Here is a 25,733-nt window from a genome sequence, read left to right on the forward strand (position 1 = left end):
AAGTCTGACATTTGCCAGGGCTAGAAGATTGCTTTCGGTGGGCAGCAGTCCTCTCACAGAATCATAGAATCACAGAAAAATTAAGGTTGGAAAAGACCTTCAAGGTCGTCTGTTTCAACCATGCCCCTACCACCAATGTCACCCACTAAACCATGTCCCTAAGCACCAGGCCCAACTTTTCCTTGAACAACCCCAGGGACAGTGACTCGACCACTTCCCTGGGCAACCCATTCCAACGCCTGACCACTCTTTCTGAGAAATGCCTCCTAATTGTTTTAATTGTTGAAGGGTAGTGCTCTTTGTTCAATTCTTTGTTGTAATTGTTGAAGAGTAGGGGCATGATTTTCCCATTTTTCCACTCACCAGGGACATTGCCCGAATGCCAGGACTTTTCAACTAGGATGGAGAGAGGCTTGGCAACTCCATCAGCCAGCTCCCTCCGGACCCTGGGATTCATGTCATCAGCTCCCATAGACCTGTACCTGCTTAGATTCATCAGGTGGTCTTGAACCCGCTCTTTACTGACAGTGGGTGGGACTTTGATCCCCAAGCCTCCATCAATGGGTTCAGAGAAATGAAAGATTTGGGAAGCCCGTCTACCAGTGCAGACGGAGGCAAAGCAGTTGCCCAGTACCTCAGCCTTCTCCATGTCTGTTGTTACCAATTACTCAGATACAGAAACTCACTCCTAAGATAAGAAATTAGCCACCCATAATCGCTTACACACTACTATTTTCACCCCCCAGTCTATTTTCACAAATGTTAAAGGCGCATGGTGGCCCTCGGGGACTCCTCCTGTCACCCCAGCGCAGCAGCCTGAAGGAAGCTGAGTCCTCTCTTGTGCTCTTCCTCGAGGCTCTGTGCAGAAGGGATGCCGCCTCTCGCACAAGGGCTAGGGGATGGGAAGGAAGCACTCACACAACCCCTGAGAACTGGCAACACAGTTCTTTATTGCCGGGACATCCTGCAGGTGACCATGCGGGATGTCCGTGGTGTTTGGTGGCTCCAAGCTAGTGCTGGGGATGGAGCCTGCGCAACGAGTAGGGAGCTCGCCGGGCACTCCTACGACGCTGTTGGTGCACTCTGATGGCAGGGAGCAGAGGCATGCCGGGGTAGTCGCAGGTCTGGTCTGGCCAAGGTGGATCCAATTCCATTGGTTCCTCCACATCCTTTGGTGCATCCATCTTTCCTGCGTCGTTGCGGTGCCAGTGGTACCGCCTGTGTCTGTGGGCTGTGCACCAGAGGTCCCTTGGGCACTGGTGTCTTTTGTGCCACAGGCGCTATCCCTCTGTTCTCTTCTTATCTGTTTTGCCTGCTTCACTACTCACACTAGGGACAGGGAGTCGTTTTCAAGATCTGAATATCTCATTTCAGTGTCATTGAAAGAGTGGGAGCTAGACCCTAGTAGTCTCTCCAGTTCTTCTGGTCCCTTTTGCCAGAGATCACAGCAAGAACCATGCTCACTGAATCACATTCCATGTGGATAGGTTTGATTGGGTGTCAGAGACCTAGCTGTTGAATTAACCTCAGTTCTTTTATTAATAACTCTAATGCATCCTCTTGCTGTTTATCCCAGACCCATGATTTCCCTTTTCTGAGCACATTGTATAAGGGACAGACAATGATAGGAAAAACAGAGATAAGTTTATGCCAATAACCTAAAGCTCCTGAACTTGCTGTAACTCCTTTGTGCTAGAAGGACGCATGCTCTATTTTCATGCCCATGCTCTATTTTCCTCATGGAGGCTGGAGAAATAGAAATGGCTCCTTTAATCCACCAGCTTCCCAAGAACTTGAGCTCTTGACATTTTGACGGAGGAATGTCTAATCCCCATATTATCGATTTTTCTCATACAGCTTCTGTTGCATGTCTGACTCCCTCTGCATTTTTCCCTCCTATCAATATGTCATCAATGGATCAATATATTATGATGCCTGGCAGTCTGGGGCTTTCTGTTAAACCCTTTGCCAAGGCATTGTGAGCAATAGTAGGGGAGTATTTGTATTCCTGAGGCAGCCTATTCGAAGGCATAACGTATCCCTTTCCAAGCAAGAATGAATTGAGCCTTATCACGTTCCTGGAGAAGAATCAAGGAAAACATGTAACATCTAAAGCTGCCACCCGTGGATGTGATGCTCTCTGAATTTGGGTTACCAATTCCACAATATTTGGCATAGTGGCAGTTAATGGTGCATTGTTGGCAATCAATCACCTGTAATCAGTCATAAGCCACCACTGTCCATTTGGCTTTTTCACTGGCCAAACAGGATAACTGTAAAGGGAATGTACACAAGCAATAATACCTCATTTTTTTTTCCAAGTCTGGTACCACCCTGTCACTGCTCAAATGAGAAGCTGCTAGCACAGGGTACTGCTTTACGTTAGTAATTTTTGATGGGAGTAGAGGTATAGAAATCTCTAAAAAAAAATCTTAGATTTAGGTTTATATTCTTCAAACCATGTTATTTCCCATTCACTTCATCCCATGAAACACCAGACTGATCCATCAGGGAGTCAGTTCCCATGTTCTGCCACACAACATATCAAACCCTAAAATATTGGTATTAGCATCACTGACCAACACTTTAGTGTGGGTCAATTTCTTTTCACCTGGGAGCCACAAAGTGATTTTTGCTGTAGGGCATTCCTTTATAACTCCATCAATCCCTGTAAATTTTACCTTATGGCTATCCGCCTTTATATTTAGCTCTGTATTGAGTTTATGTGGCAAGGTTTTGGTAGCAGGACAGCTGCAGGGGTGGCCTCTGTGAGCAGAGCCCAGCAGCTGCCCCATGTCCCATCAGAGCCAGCTCCAGCCAGCTCCAAAAGGGACCTGCAGCTGGCCAGAGCCAAGCCAGGGTGTGATGCTGGTTGGGACAGCAGATTTAAGGAAGGGGAAAGAAAAACTGCTGTGCAACAGCAGCTGGGAGAGAGAGGAGAGAGAAGCAGCCCTGCAGCCCCCCAGGTCAGTGCAGCAGGAGGGCAGGAGGTGCTCCAGGCAGGCAGCAGCAGTTCCCCTGCGGGCTGTGCAGAGGCCCCTGGTGGAGCAGGCTGTCCCCCTGCAGCCCATGGGTCCCACACGGAGCAGATCTCCACGCCGCAGCCCGTGGAGGAGCCCCCGGTGGAGCAGGTGGATGTGGCCTGGAGGAGGCTGCGGCCCATGGAGAGCCCCCGCAGGAGCAGGCCCCGGGCCGGAGCTGCAGCCCGTGGAGAGGAGCCCACGCAGGAGCAGGGGGTCTGGGGGGAGCTGCCGCCCGTGGGGGACCCGTGCTGGAGCAGTTTGCTCCTGGGGGATGGACCCCGTGGTACGGAGCCGTGTGGGAGCAGTTCCTGAGGAGCTGCTGCCTGTGGGCAGCCGCCGCAGGCTCAGTTCGGGCAGGACGGCATCCCGTGGGAGGGACCCCACGGGGAGCAGGGGCAGAGAGGGACCGTGAAGGAGCAGCGGAGACGAAGTGTCAGGGACTGACCGCAGCCCCCATTCCCCATTCCCCTGCACTGCTTGGGGGACGACATAGAAGAGGGTGGATGGAGGGGAAGGTGTTTTTGTTTTTCTTTCAGTTCTCACTGCACTAGTCCACTAGTGATAGGCAATAAATTATATTAATCTCCTTATGCTGAGTCTGTTTTACCCATGATGATAATTGTTGAGTGATCTCCCTGTCCTTATCTCAGCCCCTGAGCCATTTTCATCCTATTTTTTCCCCATTTTTCTTCGAGAAGGGGGAGTGAGAGAGCGGTTGTGGTGGAGTTCATCTCTCTAGCAGGGTAAAACCACCACAGGCCACACATGGAAAAGAGGGAAAAGTGTTTCCAAATGTTTTGCTGAACATGGAAGATATTTTTTTAAAGTCTAGCATTTCAAGTCAAAATCCTCTGAGGCAGAATTTCTGACCTTCACTATCTTTAACTCTTCTTTTCCATATGAACCTGTGCCACTGCCAGAATGCTAAGCAGTCATTTGAAATGTATCATCAACACACCATTTTATCTAAAAAGATACTTGCTGTGCATCTAGAAACTTTGTGTTGAAATGGGTGCAACTTCAGTGCAAATACTGAACAAATCATATGATACTACCTGAGCAAATGCCACTGAGGTGTTACAGAAAATAGCATATCAGCATATTTAAGAAATAAAACCAAAAAGCACTTGAAACTCTATCAAAAATATATAAAATAATTCCTTTCAAAAATATATAAAAGAAACATATGTCTACGCTACCAAGTAATATCATGCAATAGGAGTGGATCTTTAGAGTGAAGCAACTGATTTTGAGGACTTTGACTCCATGCGAAACATGTTTTTGTTGTTTTTTTTTTTTTTTTTACAATTATCTCTTGTTTGATTCTGTAGGCCTGATTACCCATTGGCAGTTGGAACACACTTCTGATTTAGTTTCCCTCAAAAGGAATCCAATTCATGTGCTCAGGGACCACTCTGTAGTGTAAAACGATGTGCAGTAAGAAGGGATAATCAGAAGGTTTGCTTCAAAAACTTGCTCCTGATCCAAAATAAAATGTTAATGTTAACCCCAGAAGACTTACAGTCAAGGTCCTGGAGCAACTCTCTTGGGAGGTAACCTAAATAAATAGCTTCTCCATAAGCATTCACTATGCCATTTTGTGTCTTCTAAGTTCTCATTATGTATTTTTCAGCTACCAAGGAGGCTGTAACCATGACGAGAAAAGAAATGCTTATTTTGCTCACCTATTATTGTTGCCTTAGGCGGCCTGATCTTCCCGTATCCAACTGCCTTTGTCTCAAAATCTAAGAATAAGACAGACCTTCAGGTCAACAGCTGACATCTTCGTATAGTGTCTGTAGAGTGCTGACAGAATCAGATTCTGACCTGTGACTGTGGTATACAGATGTATTGAAAAAACATAACAAATAACAAAGCCATCCCAGAATCCAACATACTGCATGTGAGTCACTCTTTCAAAAAATAAACCAGGTTATTCGCACCCTCCTTAATCTTGCATGTACGAACTTTTTTAAAAGTGAAGTTATAGCCAAAAATGACTTCTCACACAGAAATATGTTATCATGTAGTCTGTCTTGCCTCCCTAAGTCTCAGCAAAAAAAAAAGAGGTCCTTTTAAAGAAAGAGGGCAGAGGTGTGGTGTTCACTGTCTTCGCTGCAGGATTGTCCCACAATGTACCTCACTGCAGGAACTAAAAGGAAAACACAAAACAATAAGTCCAAACGTTAGCATTCTCAGCATGTGGCTAGAAACTTGAGCTAGGATTAGCAGTCAGCAGTTCTGAATCCCTAAATTACTCTGGCCAAGTCACTTAGGCCCTGTTTACATTATATTTCCAGCTGTATGGAAATATGAAAGCTCGGATTTTTCTAAAGCCTCCAGTGTTAGGGATTTCCTCAGTTGATGGATGCGTAGCGTCCGACACCTCTTAGAGTGGTTTTCTGCAGTATCTCAAATCACAAGGCGCTTTTAAAATTCAGGCTTTATTTAATTTCACCCAGTTGTGCTGCCTCTCAGCAAAGCATTGATTTTGTTAAATCTCTTTTTTTTTCTTGAAATAAAAAAAAAAAAGAAAGGAAAAAAAAAATCTCTGTGGAGAATATTTTAAATGCATGTCAAGTAAGGTCTCAGCAGTGTCCCATGATACTGAGAGTCCCTGTACTCATATTTAGCTCAGTTGTCTCCCACTTAAGTCCTAGTTATATATCCCATTTATAGCTGTAACTAAGCAGAAAATGTAAAGCTTTCCTTCCACGCTAGAAAAATGAAAGCACGTGAGTGGAGTTTTCACCTTTCTCAGTTTCCTCATCTGCAGAAGATGGACAAGTGGCAGAGAGACTGCACTGCTGGCTGCTGAGGGCGCTGAACACTCCAGTCACTGCAGTGATGCAGCAATGACTGCTGACGTTTCTGACTTGCATGGTCTATGTGCACAACCTCACAACCGATATAAAACATCTAAATCCAGGGCCTGAATGGAGCCATCTCTTCTCTTGCCCTTGTCCATGTGCTCCCCGCTGTGCCAGGGTCAGAGAAAATCAGCTCTGCTTAAAAAAGGAAAAAATCATCTAGACTGGGGACCTGATTCAGCACCCCATTGTCCACGTGAATGTTAGTGCTGACACAATGTCAGGCCTACCGAGAGGGGAGATCAGGCCTACTCCTTGCAACTTTATTATGTACTTAGGTTGGTTTCAGCTGTTTCCAAAAGCATGCTCTGAACTGTAATGCAAAATGCATTAACAGCGTGACGAACTCTGAACCGGCCCACAGGGGATATAAGGGATATAAGTCCTGCTAACTGGAGGACGTGTTCAGGTACAGTTCTGACCTGACAGGGCAGTGCTGCTGCTTTCGTTTTCTCCCGTTTTGGAACGTGTGGCTATGCTGCAGACACCACCAGGAGTAACTAGTTCAGTAAACAGCAGCAAAACATATGTACTGGATACCCCTAGGATGCCTGGGTACCCAGCAGTTTTGGAATTGACTCCAGAAATGCAAAGAGGCACCAACACAGGCTAAGCAGATCTGCTGTTTGTGACTGCTCCCTTCCCTTATGTGATGTCCCTAACACACTGAATTACTAGTTAATCTGGCCACGACCCCTGCCTCCCAAAGCACAAAGCTGTATGGCCATCTAACACGCCGCCTACCCATTATTGTATACTCTGTGCAGTGCTGAGGTCCTCAGCATTCAAAACCCTTGGAAAGAGAAAAAAAATATAAAATTCAAGGTCTTCAGAGCTTCTGAAGACTGCACCTGCAGGTGATCTGCCAGAACAACCGAGCAAATCAAACAGAACAAACAAAAATCTTCCTTGCCACAGAAGGTGATCAGCGAGCTAAAACAGCTTGGCACAGTTCCTGTCTCAGTGGACTCACCTCTGAGATACCCAGAATCTTGAAGATAATGCCATTATTAATTGCTTCAAGTCTCAGAAGGATGAGAGTGAAGAACAAAGAAAGGAACCATATGGTGACCTCACAGAAGTCTCTGAAAAAGGAGGCCAGGGAGCCCAGGTAGGGAGAGATATTCCCAGAGATTAGAAGGAATGTGCAGAGATCGCTTTCCTTCATTGAATACTGCAGAAGCCCTTGAGTGGAGGATGAGGAGGAAGCGGATGATGATAAACATCTCCCCTCCGCCTTCTTTGGCACCTCCAGTCACGGAAGGTTTACGCTTTCCTGCACTTCACTCTGCTTCAGTGCATTGTGGAGAGCTGCAGTTTGCCTTCACTCCTTCCAATATAACCGCAAATGGCAGCTTCTGGATTAGTCTCCCCTGAGTCCTGCGACCCAGACATAGGCTTGGAACTAACCCACCCCTGCTCCCCAGGTGCCTCTGAGATCAGAAGGGGAAAGGCCAAGGCTACAAGTGATGAGGAACTTCACTGTGCTGAGCCAAATGCTGCAAGCTTCAGAAGACAGATGTGTCCCTCCATTTATTGCAAATCCCCACATTTGCACTCATTTAAGCATCTGTACTTTTAGGAAAATAAATTGGTTTTGTACAAATTCACACATCTGTTACTTCTATCTAAAAGCCAAAGCTTATTGTGCAGAGCAAAATATTCTCTTCCTTGTCTTCTAATACCCCTACAGGTCTACAAACGCTGCTTATGAGCAGTCATCTGTGCAGATCAGCAGGCAGCAGAACTACAGCAGACTATGCAACAAAAACACACCCTTTTGGAAATGCATTGCATGCAAAACAGCACATAGTGCAGTTAGTTTCACAAGATGACATGTTAAAAACTACTGACGTATTCCCCTGCTCCTCAGTAATTCAATCAGTTCCACTACTCCGTGTAAAAATAATACAAGTGTACCAGGCCACTTACATAAGTGTCTGTGTCTCTAGGAATTTACCTGTCACCCTAGATAGCATCATTAAAGAATGTACAGAAAATGCAAAGCAAATTCTGCAGAGCACAGAAATAGCCCAGCAAGCCTACGTGTCACAGGAACACTGCCATGTCCATGGCAAACAAAAAAGTGTTCAGCAGGGTTGGATTTAGAAGTCTAGGCTTTGTACCATGTTAATGGTATTTTGGGGGACTGGGGTAAAGAAGGGAGACTTGCTATATGAGAAGAAGCTCTGTTTGTGTTTGTTACTTCCAGCATAAACATATTCTACACTAAAACATTAGGTAAAAAGGTAAAAGGTTTATTCCTGAATACTGAAGGAATGCACAAGATGGGCAGAGGACTCCTTCTCGTTTGCAGCACGAACTTCAATACAATCTACAAAAATCCATTGGAAGTGTGAAAACAGTGCCAGTTATCCAAAGCGTGCAGCCCAGGAGTTCCTCCTGCAGTATCCTGGTACTTGGGAACAACCCCACCTAGAAGCTGCAAGTGGACTATTGGTCTCCAGTGCTGGATGTAATCTCAGAGTCGTGCCTTCCCCTTAATACAGATGTTCCTACAAACGTACTTTATCCGTTGTAAAGCAAAAGCTATCGTTTGCACATGGCTATGCAGGGTATGTATGCTGCATATCAGGATGAAACACAGCCAGGCCCATTTAGGAGTGAAGTGCCAGAAACATGCTGTCACTAGACAGATCCCAAACTTCCCGTCACAGACAGAGAACAAGTCCAAGTCACTGCTGCAGCTCAAGATCTTCTGTGATGGCTGGGTATTGATGAGATTTGATGAGATTTTTTAAACGAGGAGATAATACCTGTTGGGTAAATACAAAGAAATACTGGACGAGCAATGGGAAAAAGAATGCCATCACATTTCAGGAAATTCTGAACAGAAGTTTGCATCAATTAATCTGCGGTGTCCTTTTCTGATTGGCATGTTTGATGAAAATGATGCTTTATTCCAAACAGGTTCCCAAGACTATGCAGTGGTAGCAAATATATTTGAAAATAATAAGTTATGGGGCTGCTACTTTACTTTTCCAATGACTATTTTGAGGTTTTGTACAAGCCCACTTCTTGTTAACCAATTTTCTAACTGAGATAGTTATTCACAGTAAGGCCTACACCTACTTGCTGAGTTGTTGCTATGAACATCCATCAGCTCCGCATAATGTATAAGAGACATAAGTATCAGCAAGCCAGCTCATTCTTTGCAGACTAATAAATCAGCACACGTCTCCAAGCTGAAAATTAATAAGTGCAGATAATTCTCTGTAAGTGTATCTGGCAATTTGAATCACGATGCAGCACATACAGTTGAGGATGCAGAAGACAGATTCTTTTTTTACTGGAATGAAAATGCAGTATTTCACGCTTAGGCTTGAAAGGAGTATAGCTTAATAAAATAAAGCTTATGATTCAAGTCACTGTTTTACTTCAAAACTAATTTATCGTACCTTTTACACATACTGCATATGATGAACAATGGCCTTGGATAATTACTTTCCTCACAAAGTGAGGGATCAAAGGATATGTTTTAGATGTGTGGCCACAGATACAACCGTGCTGATGAATTGCAAATAACCAGCTTGAGAGCTGGTGATGTGTATTCTTTGATAGCTGTACAGTTTATAAACTGTCTTTTCCATGACTGTCTCAATGTGAGAAAAGCACTAGGATTTTGGTGTTGAGTGGGTTTAAATTAAAAGCAAATTTGGCTGTGTGCAAATATAATTGCTAACAAGGAAAAGAGGACTGCACAGGTCACTTTTGATATATAGGTGTGGCAGACTTTGTTCATCAAAACTTGCAGCCCATCAGAATCCACCTTGATTTGCAGATCCTAAACAGAGCCTATAAAAATTGTGGAGGGCTGAGGAGCAATTCCTCTCTAAATCTATAGCTCAGCTAAGCCTTACACGACATCATTGAAAGACAATTTTGTTTACGGTTCCAAACACAAATCACATTTTTCCCACCACATTCCAGGTAAGGTGTGGCAGGAAGTACTGCTATCCACAGCAAAAGGCACAGACAGCATCCCACCCAACACTCATGTGGGGTTGATCCTTCAAGGAGCCCTGTAATCACACTTCAGTGAGAGCTAACAGAGGTCACTCGCAGCCAGGAAGCCCAACAGAGATTTTCTTTATCCCGTATCTGCGTTTTAAGTGATCAACACTCTGCAACAACACACAGACTCTGAAAGGCTCAGTCTTCACTCTAACATTTTAGGAAGGCCTCGGCACTTTGTAGGATTAGACACATACTTGGCAGCAAATACCAAAACAACGAGTAAGCGTTGCCAAAGTCAAGCTGGTAACACATCTTGCATGATCAAGGCTCTGTGTCTGCGCTAACACATTCACCCATGCACTCCTATCTAGCAGATTAGTTTACAGCTTCCAGTTAACAACATTCACATTTTGAATATGCTATGCATGGTTTTAATTCCAGTTTCTGCAGGTATAAGAGGAAGACCAGTATACAGTTATTTAGCTTTTTCACCTGAAGATTTCTCTTTTTCGACACCCCGGCCAAAAAGGCAGCGGTTCCTCACAGAAGGCTTCCTGTTGGGGAGGCTGGCTGCCTACCTCTGACTTCTTCCCCAATTCCCGTGCTGCAACCTCTGGCTGCTATTCCCAGCCTCGGTGCTCGCCGGCCTCCCCTAGGCATAAACATTTCCCATAACTGGGTTCCTTGTTTGAAGGACTGGAGCCCAGACGGTGGAAGGCTCAGCCCACGAAGACTGTCTTCACGGAGGGAAATTAAAAAACGCTGCTTCTTATTTGCCCATTTCCCCCTCTCCTGCTGCTGTCTCTGGCGGAGCACAGCGAGCTGCACTACAAAGCTGATTTCAGTCGTGTGACTGTAAGACATACAATGAAAGAAAACCCATGCAGCCTGGTGGCAACACGTCCCTTTGAATCCTCAGGGTGAGTTAGGATAACCTAGCTTGGTTCCCGACTGCCTCCATTTCCATCATTCAGCTGTAAAGTGTTATTATTCTCTCTGGTTAAGGGTGACACCTATGGCAAGCACCGTTGATTCAAGCTGAATAGAAAGCAGTTAAATTAAATAGTCTTTTGGTTAGTAGCAGCCGAAACAAGAGGAGAGAACAGAACGGCTGTGTGGGCACCGCGGCAAAACCACAATTTTGACTTGTATGCGACAGCTTGAAAGAAGCTGTGCCACCACGGCAGTCCGACAGCACTACTGCCCCCATTTAAACAACAGAAGGACTTAAAGCTTCTGTAACGCCGAGTGACAACGGCACCGCCGGCTCCGCCACACGCCCCCTGCCGCTCCCCGCAGCCCGGTGTCACCGCGGTGCCCCCTGCCGCCCGCAGCCCCGCACGGCAGCCTGCAGCCGGCTTCGTGCCCGGAAGGTTTGCCTCGGCTCTTGCTGAGATCGTTTTTTAAACTAATGTTAATTTTTTTTTTTCCTTTCAATTCTAAGCCGTTGGGATTCCTGATTGTTGGAAAGCGTTTTTTAAATTTTTTGGTAGAAAGAGTGCGCTTGTTTTCATCTTCCTCTCGTCGACAGCACTGCCCCTCCTTCCTGAATTTACCCGCAGTCCCGTTCATGAAAACTTATAAATGTGACAATAAATAATAACACCGCTCCTGTCCCCCAGCGTCAACGTCCTGCGTGCAAGGGCTGAGGCCACACGAGGTAAAACTGCCGCAGAGTGCCAGTAACGAGTAGGAGAGCTCAGAGGGGGGCCATGGCATGGCATCATGCTTGCTTTTCACCCACACCCGGGCGTTTCAGGGGTGTCATTTAGCACCTCTGCCAGCCTGATTAATTTTTTTTTTTATTTTATTTTTTTACTTATCCCCCGCGAGGAATTTGAGCGCAAGTCAAATTTGGGTCACAAGAATTTGAGTCACGTTCATTAACAACAACAACAAATAAATAAATAAAAGCCCTTAGCCAACACCGTCGGTGGATCTGTTTTCATTTATTTAAAGCCGCACAGCTTTTATTTAAAGCCCCACCTCCCTCCCCCTCAGCCCTCCCCTCACAGCGCCACGGGCGCCGTTGGCGCCTCCCGCGCCCCGTTGGCTGAGGTGCCCGGGCGGCGGCGGCGCATGCGCGGGGTGGCAGCGGGCGGGCGGCGGCGGGAGCCGCGCGGGCTCCTCCATCGCCACCCTCCCCATCCGCTCCCCGGGCGACCGTTAACGGCCGCCAGCCCAAAATGGCGGGCAAGGAAGGTAGGGGCCGGGCGGGCGGGGGGCACGGGCGGCATCCCTGAGGAGATTGGGGAGGGGGGGGGGGGAAGGCTGCCGGCCCCCGGCTCAGCCCCTGCCTCCTCTCCCCCCGCTCGTAGCGCTGGAGGACACGGTGGAGGAGCGCGTCATCAGCGAGGAGTACAAGATCTGGAAGAAGAACACGCCGTTCCTGTACGACCTGGTGATGACACACGCGCTCGAGTGGCCCAGCCTCACCGTGCAGTGGCTGCCTGACGTGACCAGGTGAGGGGACGGGGCGCTGAGACCCCCCGCAAGGCGCCCGGCCCTGGGGTTGTTTGTTTGCCCTGCGGCTTCTGGCGCCGTCAGCCGTGCCTGCCCGAGGGTAAAACCGCCGGAGGTTTGGTAAAAAAACAACCATCGCTTGCTTTGGACTCCTCCTTGGGAGCCTGTCGTAGTTTATTGTGTTTACAGGGGTCAAGACCCTTTGGGTATGCGGAAGCTTTGAGGAAGAAAGTCATAATTTGATACTCTAGGGAATGCTGTCTTAGCAAAACTAAAGACCTCTTGAGGTGTGAGGGGATAGATCTTTACCACTTTGTGGATAGGAGACAACAGTCTTCTATAGCGAATTCTCCTCAGAAAATGAAGAAACAAACTCAACTTCTTGAAGATTGTTTTTCTTAATTTGCACCACAAATTATTCTGTAGAAGCCGTATCATCTGTCTCTGTTTTCTTGTTTGTTTTGTTGTTGTTGTTCCCAGTTTGAGCTTATTTAAGGGGTTATTGTTCTAGTAAGGCTGATGTTTGTGCCTGGCTTGCTGTTGACTTCTGGTATTTTAATTTTCCCATTTTTCCACCTCCCTCTGAAAGTTGTATGCTCGCCAGTTAATTTCTTAAAGAGTTTTGGAGATGAACATAGATTCTGTTCGTGCATCAGCTAGTACAGAGTTTCAGTTGTCAAAGTACCCACTCAGGACTCCAGCTGCTGTAAACTGGATACAGCCAAGTTTTCAATTATCTTACATGTAAAGTTCGTGGGATAGTTGGAGAATGGTCACTTCCCACTCTAAAATTCCACTTTACATAAATGTTTTACTTAGTGGCTAGATAACCAGTTTTGCATACCAGAATGTTTGGGGGAAGATGTTAAGAGATGCGAGCTAACTAGTCATGGCGTGGAGAAAATGGAGTGGGGATTTGAGGGTGTGGAGTCCTTATGAGGAACACTTCTGCTTGCCTCGTGTTTTGCAGATTGACTTAATGTTCAGTTTAAAACCTGGTATTTCCAATTATCCAGTGTCAAAATATGTAAGCCATTTAAGGCAAGGACTGTCTCTTTGTATGGCACCTGACATGATGGGACACCTGTTCCTGATGCAAGTAAGTGTGCGTGCATTCTGTGTGCATTTCTTCTTTGCTGTCAAAATGTATGTATTGCATTACACCGCCTTGGAAGCGGTGTAACAATACCTACGGTGGTTTATGATTGCTTAAATGACTCCTGCTTGCTTGGATTCAGAAAGCCTAATTGTTTTTTTTTGCTTTCAAGATTGCAGAAGCTGCTTGTTCTTGACTGTTCAAATCTTTCCTTTCAGAAACAAATGACACTGCTCCTCCAGCCTCTTACTGATTACCAAATATTGCATTTAACTGCCAGAAGAGGAGTTTGATTCTGGTTAGGCAGGTTTAGTTTAAAAACAAGCATCTGAAAACTCTAATAAAATAGTAACCAGTAAAAGCTTATAAAAGAAGTAACTAAAATATGTTGCCACTTTTCTCAGTATGCGTGTCTTATAGAACGTAGCATCAATGGCTTTCTAAATCAATACTGTGCAATTGCTAGGAGAATTAAAGATAGAAATACGTATTAGTATCGCCCTGTAGCTACTGTGCAAATTTCAGTTGTCCCATTCAAGTAACAGTGGCAGTTCTTACTGACTTGTATTGTCACGCTGGGCTAGCTGGCTGTATCACTGGATTGCCTGTGTCAGAGTCCACTCTACTGCACAAGTCTGTTGTGACAAAGTAAAGGATCTCTTACGTGAGTCTGTCTTTTTTTAGCTCCCCGAAGAAGTTTGGATCTTGAGTGCTATTGATGCTAGCTCTCTAGATTCCAGAACTAAGCATGTAACTTTATTCCATTAATTTATTATTCCAAACAGGCCAGAAGGAAAGGATTACGCGCTGCACTGGCTGGTTTTGGGAACACACACCTCTGACGAACAGAACCACCTGGTTGTTGCAAGAGTCCAGATTCCCAACGATGATCAGTTTGATGCTTCTCAATATGACAGTGAGAAAGGAGGTGGGCAGTGCATGAGTTCTTAAATTGTGCTTTAGCAATAAGAGCATTAATAACTGTCCTGACAAATGGTATTCTAACTTCCTGTTAAATACTAAAGCTGGTGATTCCTTACCAGTTCAAACTAATTGTAGATCGTTAGCGGCAAGTAAAAAGAGGGAACTTATTATTTTGGAAGAATTTATCTGATGCTATGATATGCAATCCCTACTAGCATTTCTGCCCACTTTAGTGTCTGTTAGAAGTATATTAGTTTTCATCATAACAAACAAAGCTCTGGAAGAGTTTGTGTCAGAGAGGATTCAACATACCTAAACTGTCAGTAGTGTTGTGCCATGTGCTGCGTGTCTTTCATAGGCTTTCCTGTATTGTTATGTTGGGATTCTTACGCTGGTTCTTGAGGTGGGAGAGAAGCCTGAAATGCTCTTGAACCCATTTTAAATAGTAGATATGATCAACTGACTTTTTTTATGACAAATGTAGAGTTTGGTGGCTTTGGATCTGTGACTGGCAAAATTGAAACGGAGATTAAAATTAACCATGAAGGTGAAGTAAACCGTGCTCGTTACATGCCGCAGAATCCCTGCATCATTGCTACAAAAACGCCGTCTGCTGATGTGTTGGTGTTTGACTACGCTAAACATCCTTCAAAACCAGGTGGGTCAGACTCCTTGAAGTTAAGCAAAATGCCTTGTGCGGTGAGTTAAACTTGTATTTAACTGTAACTGGGAGGAGAGGTGGTGGGCTCTGCAATCAGAATATGAAGCCTCAGATCTTCAGTGATTGTAAACATCTGGTTATGCTTAATGCCCTCAGTCTCCAGAGCTGCACTCTACTGTGAGGCTGATGCATAAAATATGATTATTGTGACAGAAACAGTGATAAAGATGCTCTCGTGGATTGATGTACAAGAAAAAGTAAATGAAGGGAATTTCCTCTCTTTCAGACCCAAGTGGAGAGTGTAATCCAGACCTTAGATTAAGAGGGCACCAGAAAGAAGGCTATGGTTTGTCATGGAACTCAAATTTGAGTGGACATCTTCTCAGTGCATCAGATGATCATGTAAAAAACACATCATTTCCCCTTTTAAAAAAAAAATAAATGTATGCTGTAACAGATAATTAGGAAAAAGCTGGCTGAGTGTAACTTTGTTATGTAGGAAAGCTCTAATGTGTTATATTTCTGAAGGATGTTGGTTGACTTTTGGCTGTAATCAACAACCAGTTCTTTGTAATAGTCTGGGTGAAGCGAGAAGAGAATGTTCTTACAGTTTTCTGCTGGAAGAAACTGGTGTGCAGCAGCCCTCTAAATTGACTTGGATCTGAGGCCGTAAAGTAGCGTGAAACTCCGATCCACTGCACTAACAGCTAACAACTTTTTTTGTGAGCTTTATAAGTAAATCACAAGGTGCTGAAATAGGGATGCTTTTTGTAAATTGCCGTTGTGACCTCAGAAATAATCTTTGGGCCTTGAACTTGCAGAAAACTGATTGATAACTCAGTTGACTTCCCATTTATGGCATACTAAATGTTTCTTTTAAAAAACAAAGTACTGTTTCAAGAGTGTCATCTCTGTTTATACATAGAATGTGATCCTTTTTTTAAAGGTAACACAGTTAAAGCCCAGATGACAATACAACATGGTTCTTATTTACAGACTGTGTGTTTATGGGATATAAGCGCTGGACCAAAAGAAGGCAAAATCGTTGATGCCAAAGCAATCTTTACTGGGCATTCTGCAGTAGTAGAAGATGTGGCATGGCATCTGCTCCACGAATCTCTGTTTGGATCTGTGGCTGATGATCAGAAGCTTATGATGTAAGTTTGGGTTAAAGCAGTGTCTGGGTAGTACCTGCTGTGTGCTCTCAGTGTACCAGTCTAGAGCACTTGAATTGTTAATAAAAAATAAAAATAAATCTGCAATCATCTGATGCAGCTTTCCAGTGCAATCAACTATAATAGTGCTTCAAATTCTCCGAAATCTGCATGTCATTTGAAAATAGTTGTAATTAATACGAATATCAGCTTCCTGATGAGAACTGCTTGTGTACAACAGGCAAAAATCCTGAAAGGTTTTGAAATAAAAACTGTAGCTTCAGTCTACTCTCAGTAAAGTAGTCCCTTAAACTAACGTGTAGTGTAGTTTAAAAAAAGTGTGAAAACTTAATTCTTGTTCTTTCTTACTTCCTCCTCCTCCAAACCCCTGACTGTGACAGTTGGGACACAAGGTCTAACACAACCTCGAAGCCAAGTCACTCTGTAGATGCTCATACAGCTGAGGTCAACTGCCTGTCCTTCAATCCATACAGCGAGTTCATCTTAGCAACTGGTTCAGCTGACAAGGTTTTTACTTGTTTACTTTAAATCTGTTCATATTCTTAAGTGATATTTCTAAAGCCATTATAGGAAAAATAATGTATTTTCCTTCTCCCAGACGGTGGCTCTATGGGATCTTCGAAACTTAAAATTGAAACTCCATTCTTTTGAGTCTCATAAGGATGAAATTTTTCAGGTGGGTAAACTTTTTCTGCAGCCCGTAAGAAAATATAAATTAGTGACTGGGACAAGAACGTAGATTTTCATCTGGTGACCAAGCACAATGAATTCAGTGCTTAAAATTAAGCACTGAATTTTGGTTCAGTTAATGCAGATTACTACGTAGTTTCTTTCAATGTTTGACAATGAAGCAAGTAGTCAACAACTTACTGCTGTAAAGATATTGGGAGCATGTAACTACCCTCAGTAAAGGTAGAAGCTTTCTCTAAGATGTCTTGCTGTGGAGAGAGCTTAGGTTCATGTCTGATGTTGTGAACTCTGTCTTTTTAGTAGTGTCCAAGTAGCAATGAATTTTAGGCAATTAAGTTTCATCATAGTGCAAATCTGTAACAAATAATGTTGGTTTCTCAGTTTGAGAAATCAAGACTAAGGCAATCTATTTGTGCTATAAAATGTCAGATGTACTGGAAAAAACTACTGTATTGAGTCTAGCTGTTGAGAATTAGCGGTCAGGTGGTGTTTATTCAGGCTATCATTAGAAATCAGTAATTGTGCTACAGTCAGGTTCTCTCTTTCAATAGGTTCACTGGTCTCCTCATAACGAAACAATCCTTGCTTCAAGTGGTACTGATCGTCGGCTTAATGTGTGGGATCTAAGGTGAAGAACAATTCCTTTCATTTGGTGTTTATGGACAAATGCTTTTTTTTAAAAAAAAAAAAAAAGCCTTCAGACCTGCTTTATTTGGTAGACTTTATTTGTACTGTTTTCTAGCCTTCCTTGCTTGCTTAACTCAGGCCTAGCCGTTCAGGCATACAGCAGAAGCAGCACAGTATTCCGAACATTACTTTTCTGTGAGGATTTCTGGCAGATAAAATTGTTTTCTGCTGTCTTTAGTGATTTCTGCCTCAGTGTGCTTCACAAGTTAAATTTTATTTCAGTACTGAAAATACTGAAAACACAAAACGGTTTGTTTTGTATCTGTGGCTTGTAACTTTTTGACAGTGAGGGAAACAAAAAGCAATAGCAAATTTTGGAAACAAAGGCTAGGAACTGGTAAGTTAAATTGATATGGGTTGCAATTTTGATTGTTAATAAAAGGTATAAACTACTTTCTTGCAGTAAAATTGGAGAAGAGCAGTCCGCAGAGGATGCAGAAGATGGGCCTCCTGAACTCTTGGTATGCTTTTGTTCAGGTTTCAACTGCTGACAAGCTTGTATGGCAGTATGATGCCTTATGACTGCTACTGAAACTGCAGCAATTCTTGCACCTTCTCACTTAGCCAGCTTTTAATCCTTTGTTGTAATTTGCAGTGGCTTCCTCTGTTCAGTTCTAAAGACAGTGATTTTCAACGCTGCACTAGACGTCATTTACACATCTTCACTTTTGATCATTCTTAGTTTGGCCACGTGCTCGTCAGAAGCTGTCAGTGCTCTCACAACTAAAAGTGTGTAAAGCCATGGCCTGAGACTGCTTATCTTGCCTTAGGCCAAGTAGGTCCTATGTAGCTAACTTTAATGATAAAAATAAAGGAAGTCCAAAGCTTAGGTTTTGTTTTTGTCTCCTCAGGAAATAAGCTACTAAAAATGCTTATACCTCGTTTTCTCTATTTCCTGTGTAAACTGAACAAGTGCTAGTATAATTAGATGAGAAAGTGGTTATAAAATGTGGCTGGCTTTCATAGCCCAATCTTGTGTGAAGTAGCACCTTTTCAGGGACGTCTTTCAGCTGTTGCTATAACATGAACTGCCGTCTTAAATGCTGCCTCAGCAATTGCATCCATGTCCATAAGCAATGAATAAAATGTGTTATTTCACACGCACCTTCTTTACATCTGTATTGTGAACCTCTAGCAGCAACCTTTTCATCTTTGTGCAGTCGTCAGCATAACAAATTTAACTTCTGAATCTGGTTTTTAACAGATTTTTCGCTAGAGATGAAATGGCTTGCTGAATGGCTTGTGTTCTTTGCTCATTTTTTTGTTATTGCTTTTAACAGTTTATTCATGGAGGACACACTGCCAAAATTTCAGACTTCAGTTGGAATCCTAATGAGCCTTGGGTGATCTGCTCTGTATCGGAGGACAACATAATGCAGATATGGCAAATGGTGAGTGTCAGAACAGCTCGTGAGTTCCTCTGAAGCTTGTTGCATAAAGGAAACTGGAATGGCTTGTTCTTCCTAGAACAGCTTGCGCCTTCAGTGACTGAAAGCAGTCTTTCCTCTGTATTTCTCACACTATTTGATTGGAGAGTAAGACTTTCAAAAGAAAAAGAGTAAAACACCCTGATTAAATGCAACATATCTAATTCTTGACCCTGAGACTTAGGTACTAGTTCATGTTAATATTTGTGGCAGTTGGGAACTTATATCTGATACTAGCCAAGACTTGACTTTTTTTTTGCCTGTTGGCTGAAGACTGACCCAAGATGCCTCTTAACTCTCCAGTTAGTTCATAGCATTTTACATTACAAGGTAACCGATCCTATAAAAATGGAATAAAATCACTTTGCAATAACAGAAGTCCCATCTTTAACCAAAAACATTTATCAGACTTAAAGTTGTGTCACAGGTCAGCCTTTCAGTTAGCTTTAATACCTGTTCTTCAGTTTATTTTGTGTGTTCAGGCTGAGGTTGAAGTATGCCCAAAGAAAGAAATGTTCGTGTTAAGGAATTGAATGGCTAAGGCTTATCCTACTGAAATAAAATAACGTGGGAGAGCAACTGCTGAAGTCTGGCCACTGTATGCGTGTTCCGGAGTTTGGCTGCCCTTTAAGAAAAGGCAGGGAGAGGTCCCCTTAAGAAGGGGCGATCTCCATATCTTCTGGGTATTATCATGTGTGTTTATTTATATGTTAAGTGTAGAGGTTTGCTTAAAAACAGTTGTGTCTACCACTTGTAATGTAACATTTTGTGTCTTTAGGCAGAAAACATTTACAATGACGAAGAACCAGATATAGCAGCAGCAGAACTGGAAGGTCAAGGGACGTAACTTCTCTTCCTTAAGGAAGTACTGGGTGTGACATAGTAATATAATTTGACTACTGTATAAATTGAAGGGGAAAAAAAAGTAGAAGCATTACATCAAAGCGAGAATATCCTTAATTGGGCACAAAAAGGTTGTATAGTCAAGTTGTCATGGGATACCCTTGGTTATTTGGGCACCTGGAGCGATTGTATACTGTACAGCAGTTAGCTTTTAGGGAAAACGAGAGTGAATACCTGTCTATATTTTTAAACAAACTTAGTGGGTTCCTGTAAATAAAACAGTTACGTCTTCACTTTTCCCACAATGAAATTGCAAAAAACACAAGTTTTTATTAATATGTAAAAAGAGCTTTTCACTTTTACATAACACTTTTGGATTGGCTTTGCATAAATAAAATTTATTAAGTAAAATGTGTTTAATTATTGTCTTTTAACGTGAGGTAAACGTCTTCTTGCCTGAATATAAGACCTCATAATAGAAAATAGTCTCATTTACTTTCGGTAATAAAGGTATATAAATCTCATAACTAGAGGTCTGGGGCCACGAGGTGTGTTGTTGATGCCGGAGACATGGAATAGGTAACTATATATTTATATTCTTAAGGGAGATTTAAAGGAGTAGGAGTTTTGATGTAACTTTTCGTGGTCTGCATGGGAATGCTGTAGCCTGGATGCTTCCTAGGTCTAGTAGCTTTGTTACATTCCATTAAAAGCATCGATGCTTGGAAGCAGGGTGGGAAGGAACAAAATACGGATTCAACAAGTGACAGAATTAATTCTCATGAGACAGTTGGGTACTAGTGCCGTACTATTGATTAATGGTCAGCCAAAGCTCGCCCTCTTCGTGATAAATATGACAGCTGGAACTTGACTAGACAGCTGTGGTCCAAAATTTTGTTTTGTTCCTCAGGAAGATGTGCTTCTGTATACCACGGAGAGCTACCTTCCTCCCGGCATGCCTTCTGCTCCTTGTCTCCCTGTGGTGGTACACAAAGGCACAGCAATACAGCCGGACAGTGAAGACCTCGCTAACTTCCTTGTTCGGTGCTTGGTTAGTGGTCTTTCAGCTCAAAGAGTCAACATCTGTTGACAGTACATCTAAGCAGGCCAGCACTTTTCTTTCTTGTCCTGCTTCTTGTGGTCCCTATTGGAGCACTGGAAGTATTCCACAAAGACATCTGAAGGGAGCTGTTGCTGTTGTGGAAGTTAGTTAATTTAATTTGCAAATGGCTGCAAATGATAAGCATTAAATGTACTTAACTTGGTTATGATTTTTGCTCAGGTCCTACTTCCTTTTGACAGATGCAGCTTTTGAAAAATAGGAAATGAAGAGGTCAGTAGCCTCATTGTTACAGAAAAAAGAGAAAGTGCTTGCCAGAGGACATGGTAGTGGCTGTTGCAGTCACAGATACTGCTGTGGGCTATTACGTGGCTGCTCCTGTTGCTGGTGCTCTTCAGTGTTTACCTCAAGAGCTGTGGGCTGCTTTACGCCAGCACGTGCTGCGCGCTTCATTCCTGTTACTTGTGATTTCAGCTTTGTGCTCCAGCTGCAGTTACGTGGCTTGCTTGAGTCTTCTTACTGCCTTACTGACTGGAGAGAGGGGGAAGGAGGGATGAGTGGCTTGTTGCAGCTCTCTCCTCACAACTCACGTGCTACTTGTCTTCAAACTCCCTGCCTGCTGTTACCAGGGCCTGCTGGAGTTGTAGGCACTCGGTTATCATGCATAGACAGATCTCTTTCTACACCTCTTTCTGGAAGGGCTCTTCTACAAGTGCTGCAGGCAAGCACAGAAGCGCTTGAGTGTTCCAGTGGAAGGCGGCTTCAGAAGATGGGCTAACAGGAGAAGTCAGCTGCTGGGGGGCAGATGGAGCACTCCCCAGGTAACTCCACTTAACTCTAGCTGCTGTTTGTGTGAGTTTAAACACACTCAAATGTCACGTCCAGGAAGTGGAGGTGAACATGCTCTCTAAGTGTGGTTTTGGTGTGACTGAGTTACCACAGGGGGCCGGGGGTGGCTGCTGCTGCAGGCAGTGATCTAAGCTGAGAGGGCTGTACAGTGCTGTGCTCACAGCCCTGCCCCAGCTGGGTGACTCACCAGCTCCAGAAACAGCTCAGGCTCCCTACGGAAAGTGGAAGCTGGTGCTTAGAGACCCTGGTGGGGAGTGTTGCTGTAACTTGTACTTCAGTTTGCTCAGGTTGGAACAACAGTGTTTCCTGGAGAAGGAGGAAGGCCCCTTGAAGCCCCAACGTGTCTGACAAGATCTGAACAGATGGCTGCTTCTTCACTCCTAAAAGCTTGAAATAGAACCATTTTTTTAATGACTTAGTTTTGCAAATGTGGTAATTGGATAAAATATTATTGTAAAAACATACCTATGTGTTTAGTGGCATGCTCTTAAGAGAAACTTTAATACTGATACAGTGCTATTGTACATCTGCTTTTAAACAAATAAAGACAATCACATAACCAGGGAATAGCCTGAGTTAGAAGGGACCCAGAGGGCTCAGGGCGTCCCCCCCTCCCACGGGTCCTGTGGCTGTCCCCAGAGAGCAGAGCTCAGCGCCTGCTCCTCCGCTCCCCTCGTGAGGGAGCTGCAGGCTGCCAAGAGGCCTCCCCTCAGCCTCCTGGAATTCCAGTACAATTCACCTTCTCACAAAGCCCTGCTGCTCCCCGTGGAGCACTGAAGATTCAAGCAACTGGGGCTTAGGGGTGCATGCACTGCCCACTCTCACAGCTGAAAGGCAAGAGTAAGGAGTGGCAGCAGGATGGCATATGAAAAAAAGAACGTTATTATGAAACAAGGAGATACATTTTTTTTCTTTTTCCCTGTTTGAAGTGCTGCAGTAAATACAGGCTTTATATTAACTTTTTCTCCTTGTGTCTGAATTGTCTTTTGCAATATACGTGTTTACACACAACTTCCTTAAACGGTAGCAAAATTTCTTAAGCCTTATTTAGGGCACTGTAGGACAGCTTGATCCCACAGCCAGTTCAGAGAGCCCATGTTTATTGTAGGAGTTAGCCTACATCTTATTGGCGCACACCTTGCAGTTAAGTGAGTGAGAACGTGCTGCTGGGAAGGTATTTTTAAATTTAAAATCGTATACTTTTTTTGTGTTGCCTGGGTAGAATGTGAAACACAGGAAGGTCATCATTTTTTAAGTCTATTTATTTATCTGAATACTTTAATAATTTGATTTCAAACATTGATGACCTCCATATTAGTACATACTGCTTATGCACTGCAGGTAGTGGTAAGAATAACGGAAGGTGAAGTTTAAAATAAAAGTCATAAAATAGTCAACCTGATCAATGGCTACAGTAAGATACTCATTCATTTGTCTTAAACAACAGCTACTTCAGGCGCACGTATTAAGTATGTTCCCTAAGTACTGAGTTACTCCTGAGGGTAGGTATGTGCTGGGGAGTGGAAAAAAAAAAAAGCACGCATTCCATCCACCATCCTTTATTTTCAAGGGAACTGCAGTTTAGAGACCCACCTTTTTTGTACTAGCTATTTCCAAGTGCAGACAACAAAAAATACAGAAGGTAACTTTAGAGTGAGGAATTGCTAATTTAGGGTGAAATCCTCATTTGTTCTCACTTCTGCATAGATCTTATGTAGCTTTTTCATCAAGGTTATATTCATGTTTCAAAACTTCAAGAGTGGTCAGTAGCTGAAGAGAAGCAATATTACATGCTTCCAACATAGTGTTGTAATTTTGATTAATTAGTCATAAAGCCACCACATTACTAGTTTGCATCACAAATTTTGGTCCTATTATTTTCTTCTCTACAAAGGCGATGAGTTGGGATATAAACTTGAAAAAATAAAAACATCTATGTGAGGAGTTGGAAGTGGTTCCAGGTAACTAAATTGAGATATTTTAGAAGACTGATACCTATACAGGGACAAAACTAAGATAACACGTAAAATTACTTCATTTTGTCTCAACGAGACAATGAGCAATTTCAGCATTTTTCCTTTACTGTGCATGAAGAACTGTATTTGTTTTACTTGCACTGCTTTTATTACTGCATGCAAGACCTTAAAGTATCAACTGTTTGATACCAGGCAACTTTTAATATCTAGTCATTTGTTTCATGCCTTTATCCATACTACACTTCAGTATTATCATTGGTGTCCACACTGTATGTTTTCACTTCAGCCTTGAAATAGCTGGTAAGCTCTACAGGGAATGAGAAACAGTTCCTCAACACCTAGTCTTTGGCTTCACAGCCACCGCCAGCCAAAGGTGAGAGACACTCTTGGGTACCTTTCGTGAAGTAAAGCTTTAGAAGCTGTATTCTTGGTGTAGAATTACACTGGAATTACATTTGATCCCAGATCATTGTTTTAATAAATCCAAAATAAGATGCAATCTCAAAGCTAGAAGATAAGCAGGTTAAAAGGAAATTAAAGAGTCTTTATAGGAAGCACAATAGTCTTAAGTTACTTAGAGGTGCAGGTTAAATAGGTGCCAGAGCCAGTAAAATCAATGAAAGCCAGTACAGGTAGATGAGACTAAGGCAACTAAAAGAAAATAAACATTTCTTTCAGGAAGACAGGTCTAACCAAGAAAAAAAAAAAGGTAGATAATAGGAATTTTAAATGTAAAAAGAAGTCACAAAGGAGGAAAAAGTAATTGTGAGGAGTAACACATAAAAAGGAAGTACCCTTTCCAAGTGCATCAAGAACACTTGTCCATCTGCCAGGGAGCGAAGCCCAGGCAGAGGTGAACTTAAGGGCTCAGGCAGCGGCTGGTGACAGAGGTTCTCACAGGAGAGCTACGCTTCACAAGAACAGCTCAAACGTGTGCGCACACGTGCATGTGCATGCACCAGAAGGGACTTCACACCTAACAAAAAAAATAATAGAACAAAATGACTCAGCTATTAACCGTGATGTATATGCAAACTTACCTCCAAAAGCTTACAAATATGACTTTTTTTTTTTAAATAACAAAATTAGCATAACTGGAGCAATCAATGCACCTACTGACAGCAGCTTTGATTTCATATCAGTATATGCCATAGTAAAGGATATAGAAAGCGTAGAGATTTTTATAGAGGCAGCGCCTTTTGTGGAAACAGGTACTTTGATGGAGCTAATAAGTATAGCAAGGTCAGCAATTCAGTGTACCTCAATTTCCAAAATACTTGGCACATCCCTAGAAAAGGCTCAGGTGTAGGACTTGTACCGCTCAGCTTTTACGAAATGCTCCCCCCCCAGTGCTATTTCTAAAGAGTCAGGGTACATGATTACAGTGTATTGATGTACATCACTAGTTGAGTTCATTTTTCTTCCGTACTTTTTTCTCGGTAGAACAAAACCCACAGTTCTTACAATTTAGGGAAGCTGTCACATTTTAAGGAAGATGCCAAAGAGGCAATCAGAACCCTAATCACTATTAGGGCACTGAGAGAGAATTCTGCAGTATTAGTGACGCATGACCCTACGTTCTCATGACGGAATGAGGAACACCTGAAATTACTAGGCGACCCACTGTGACCCCCACCGCGTTTTTCATGCTGCACGCAGCCTAGCTGTGGTAGACAACCAACTGCAGCATTCAAGCAGGCAGCCACAGGTTCAGTCCATGCTGCTGCTCTCCGTGCTCAGACACGCCGCGCCCCTCCTCATGCCCGCAGCCTGCTGGGTGCACGCAGCTCTTCTGCCGCTTTCTGCCTGTGAGACTCCTCCTGGTAACATGCAGGCCTCCGACGTCTCTGCAACGCCACCCTTGGTGGGGCACTTAACTGGAGCAGTACGCTTGAACTCACATTTCACATCTTTTAATTTTCATTCTCGAGTTTTCAAATGTACAGAATGAGTTCGGTAGATCCGGTCAGACACGAATACGATGTAAAAGAAAAACTCAGAGTCCAATATA

General features: G+C 43.5%; 1 protein-coding gene and 1 long non-coding RNA gene across 2 annotated transcripts; both read left to right on the forward strand.

Moving 5' to 3' along the window:
* The first annotated feature begins 246 nt into the window (after window positions 1-246).
* On the forward strand, window positions 247-5,033 carry LOC310892845. Its single transcript, XR_014578517.1, has 3 exons — window positions 247-2,966; window positions 4,355-4,576; window positions 4,657-5,033. It is a non-coding gene; the product is annotated as an uncharacterized lncRNA (long non-coding RNA).
* Window positions 5,034-11,865: 6,832 nt separating this feature from the next.
* On the forward strand, window positions 11,866-20,248 carry RBBP7 (RB binding protein 7, chromatin remodeling factor). Its single transcript, XM_083843703.1, has 12 exons — window positions 11,866-12,073; window positions 12,190-12,334; window positions 14,216-14,358; window positions 14,839-15,012; window positions 15,302-15,417; window positions 16,012-16,172; window positions 16,571-16,697; window positions 16,789-16,866; window positions 17,432-17,508; window positions 17,971-18,028; window positions 18,848-18,958; window positions 19,773-20,248. Exons 1-12 carry the CDS (start codon window positions 12,058-12,060, stop codon window positions 19,839-19,841), a joined length of 1,275 nt encoding a protein of 424 aa, XP_083699829.1. The 5' UTR covers window positions 11,866-12,057; the 3' UTR covers window positions 19,842-20,248.
* The last annotated feature ends 5,485 nt before the right edge of the window (window positions 20,249-25,733 follow it).

The sequence above is a fragment of the Anser anser genome (assembly GCF_964211835.1).
Source record: "Anser anser genome assembly, chromosome: 1".
NCBI classification, from domain to species: Eukaryota; Metazoa; Chordata; class Aves; order Anseriformes; family Anatidae; genus Anser; species Anser anser.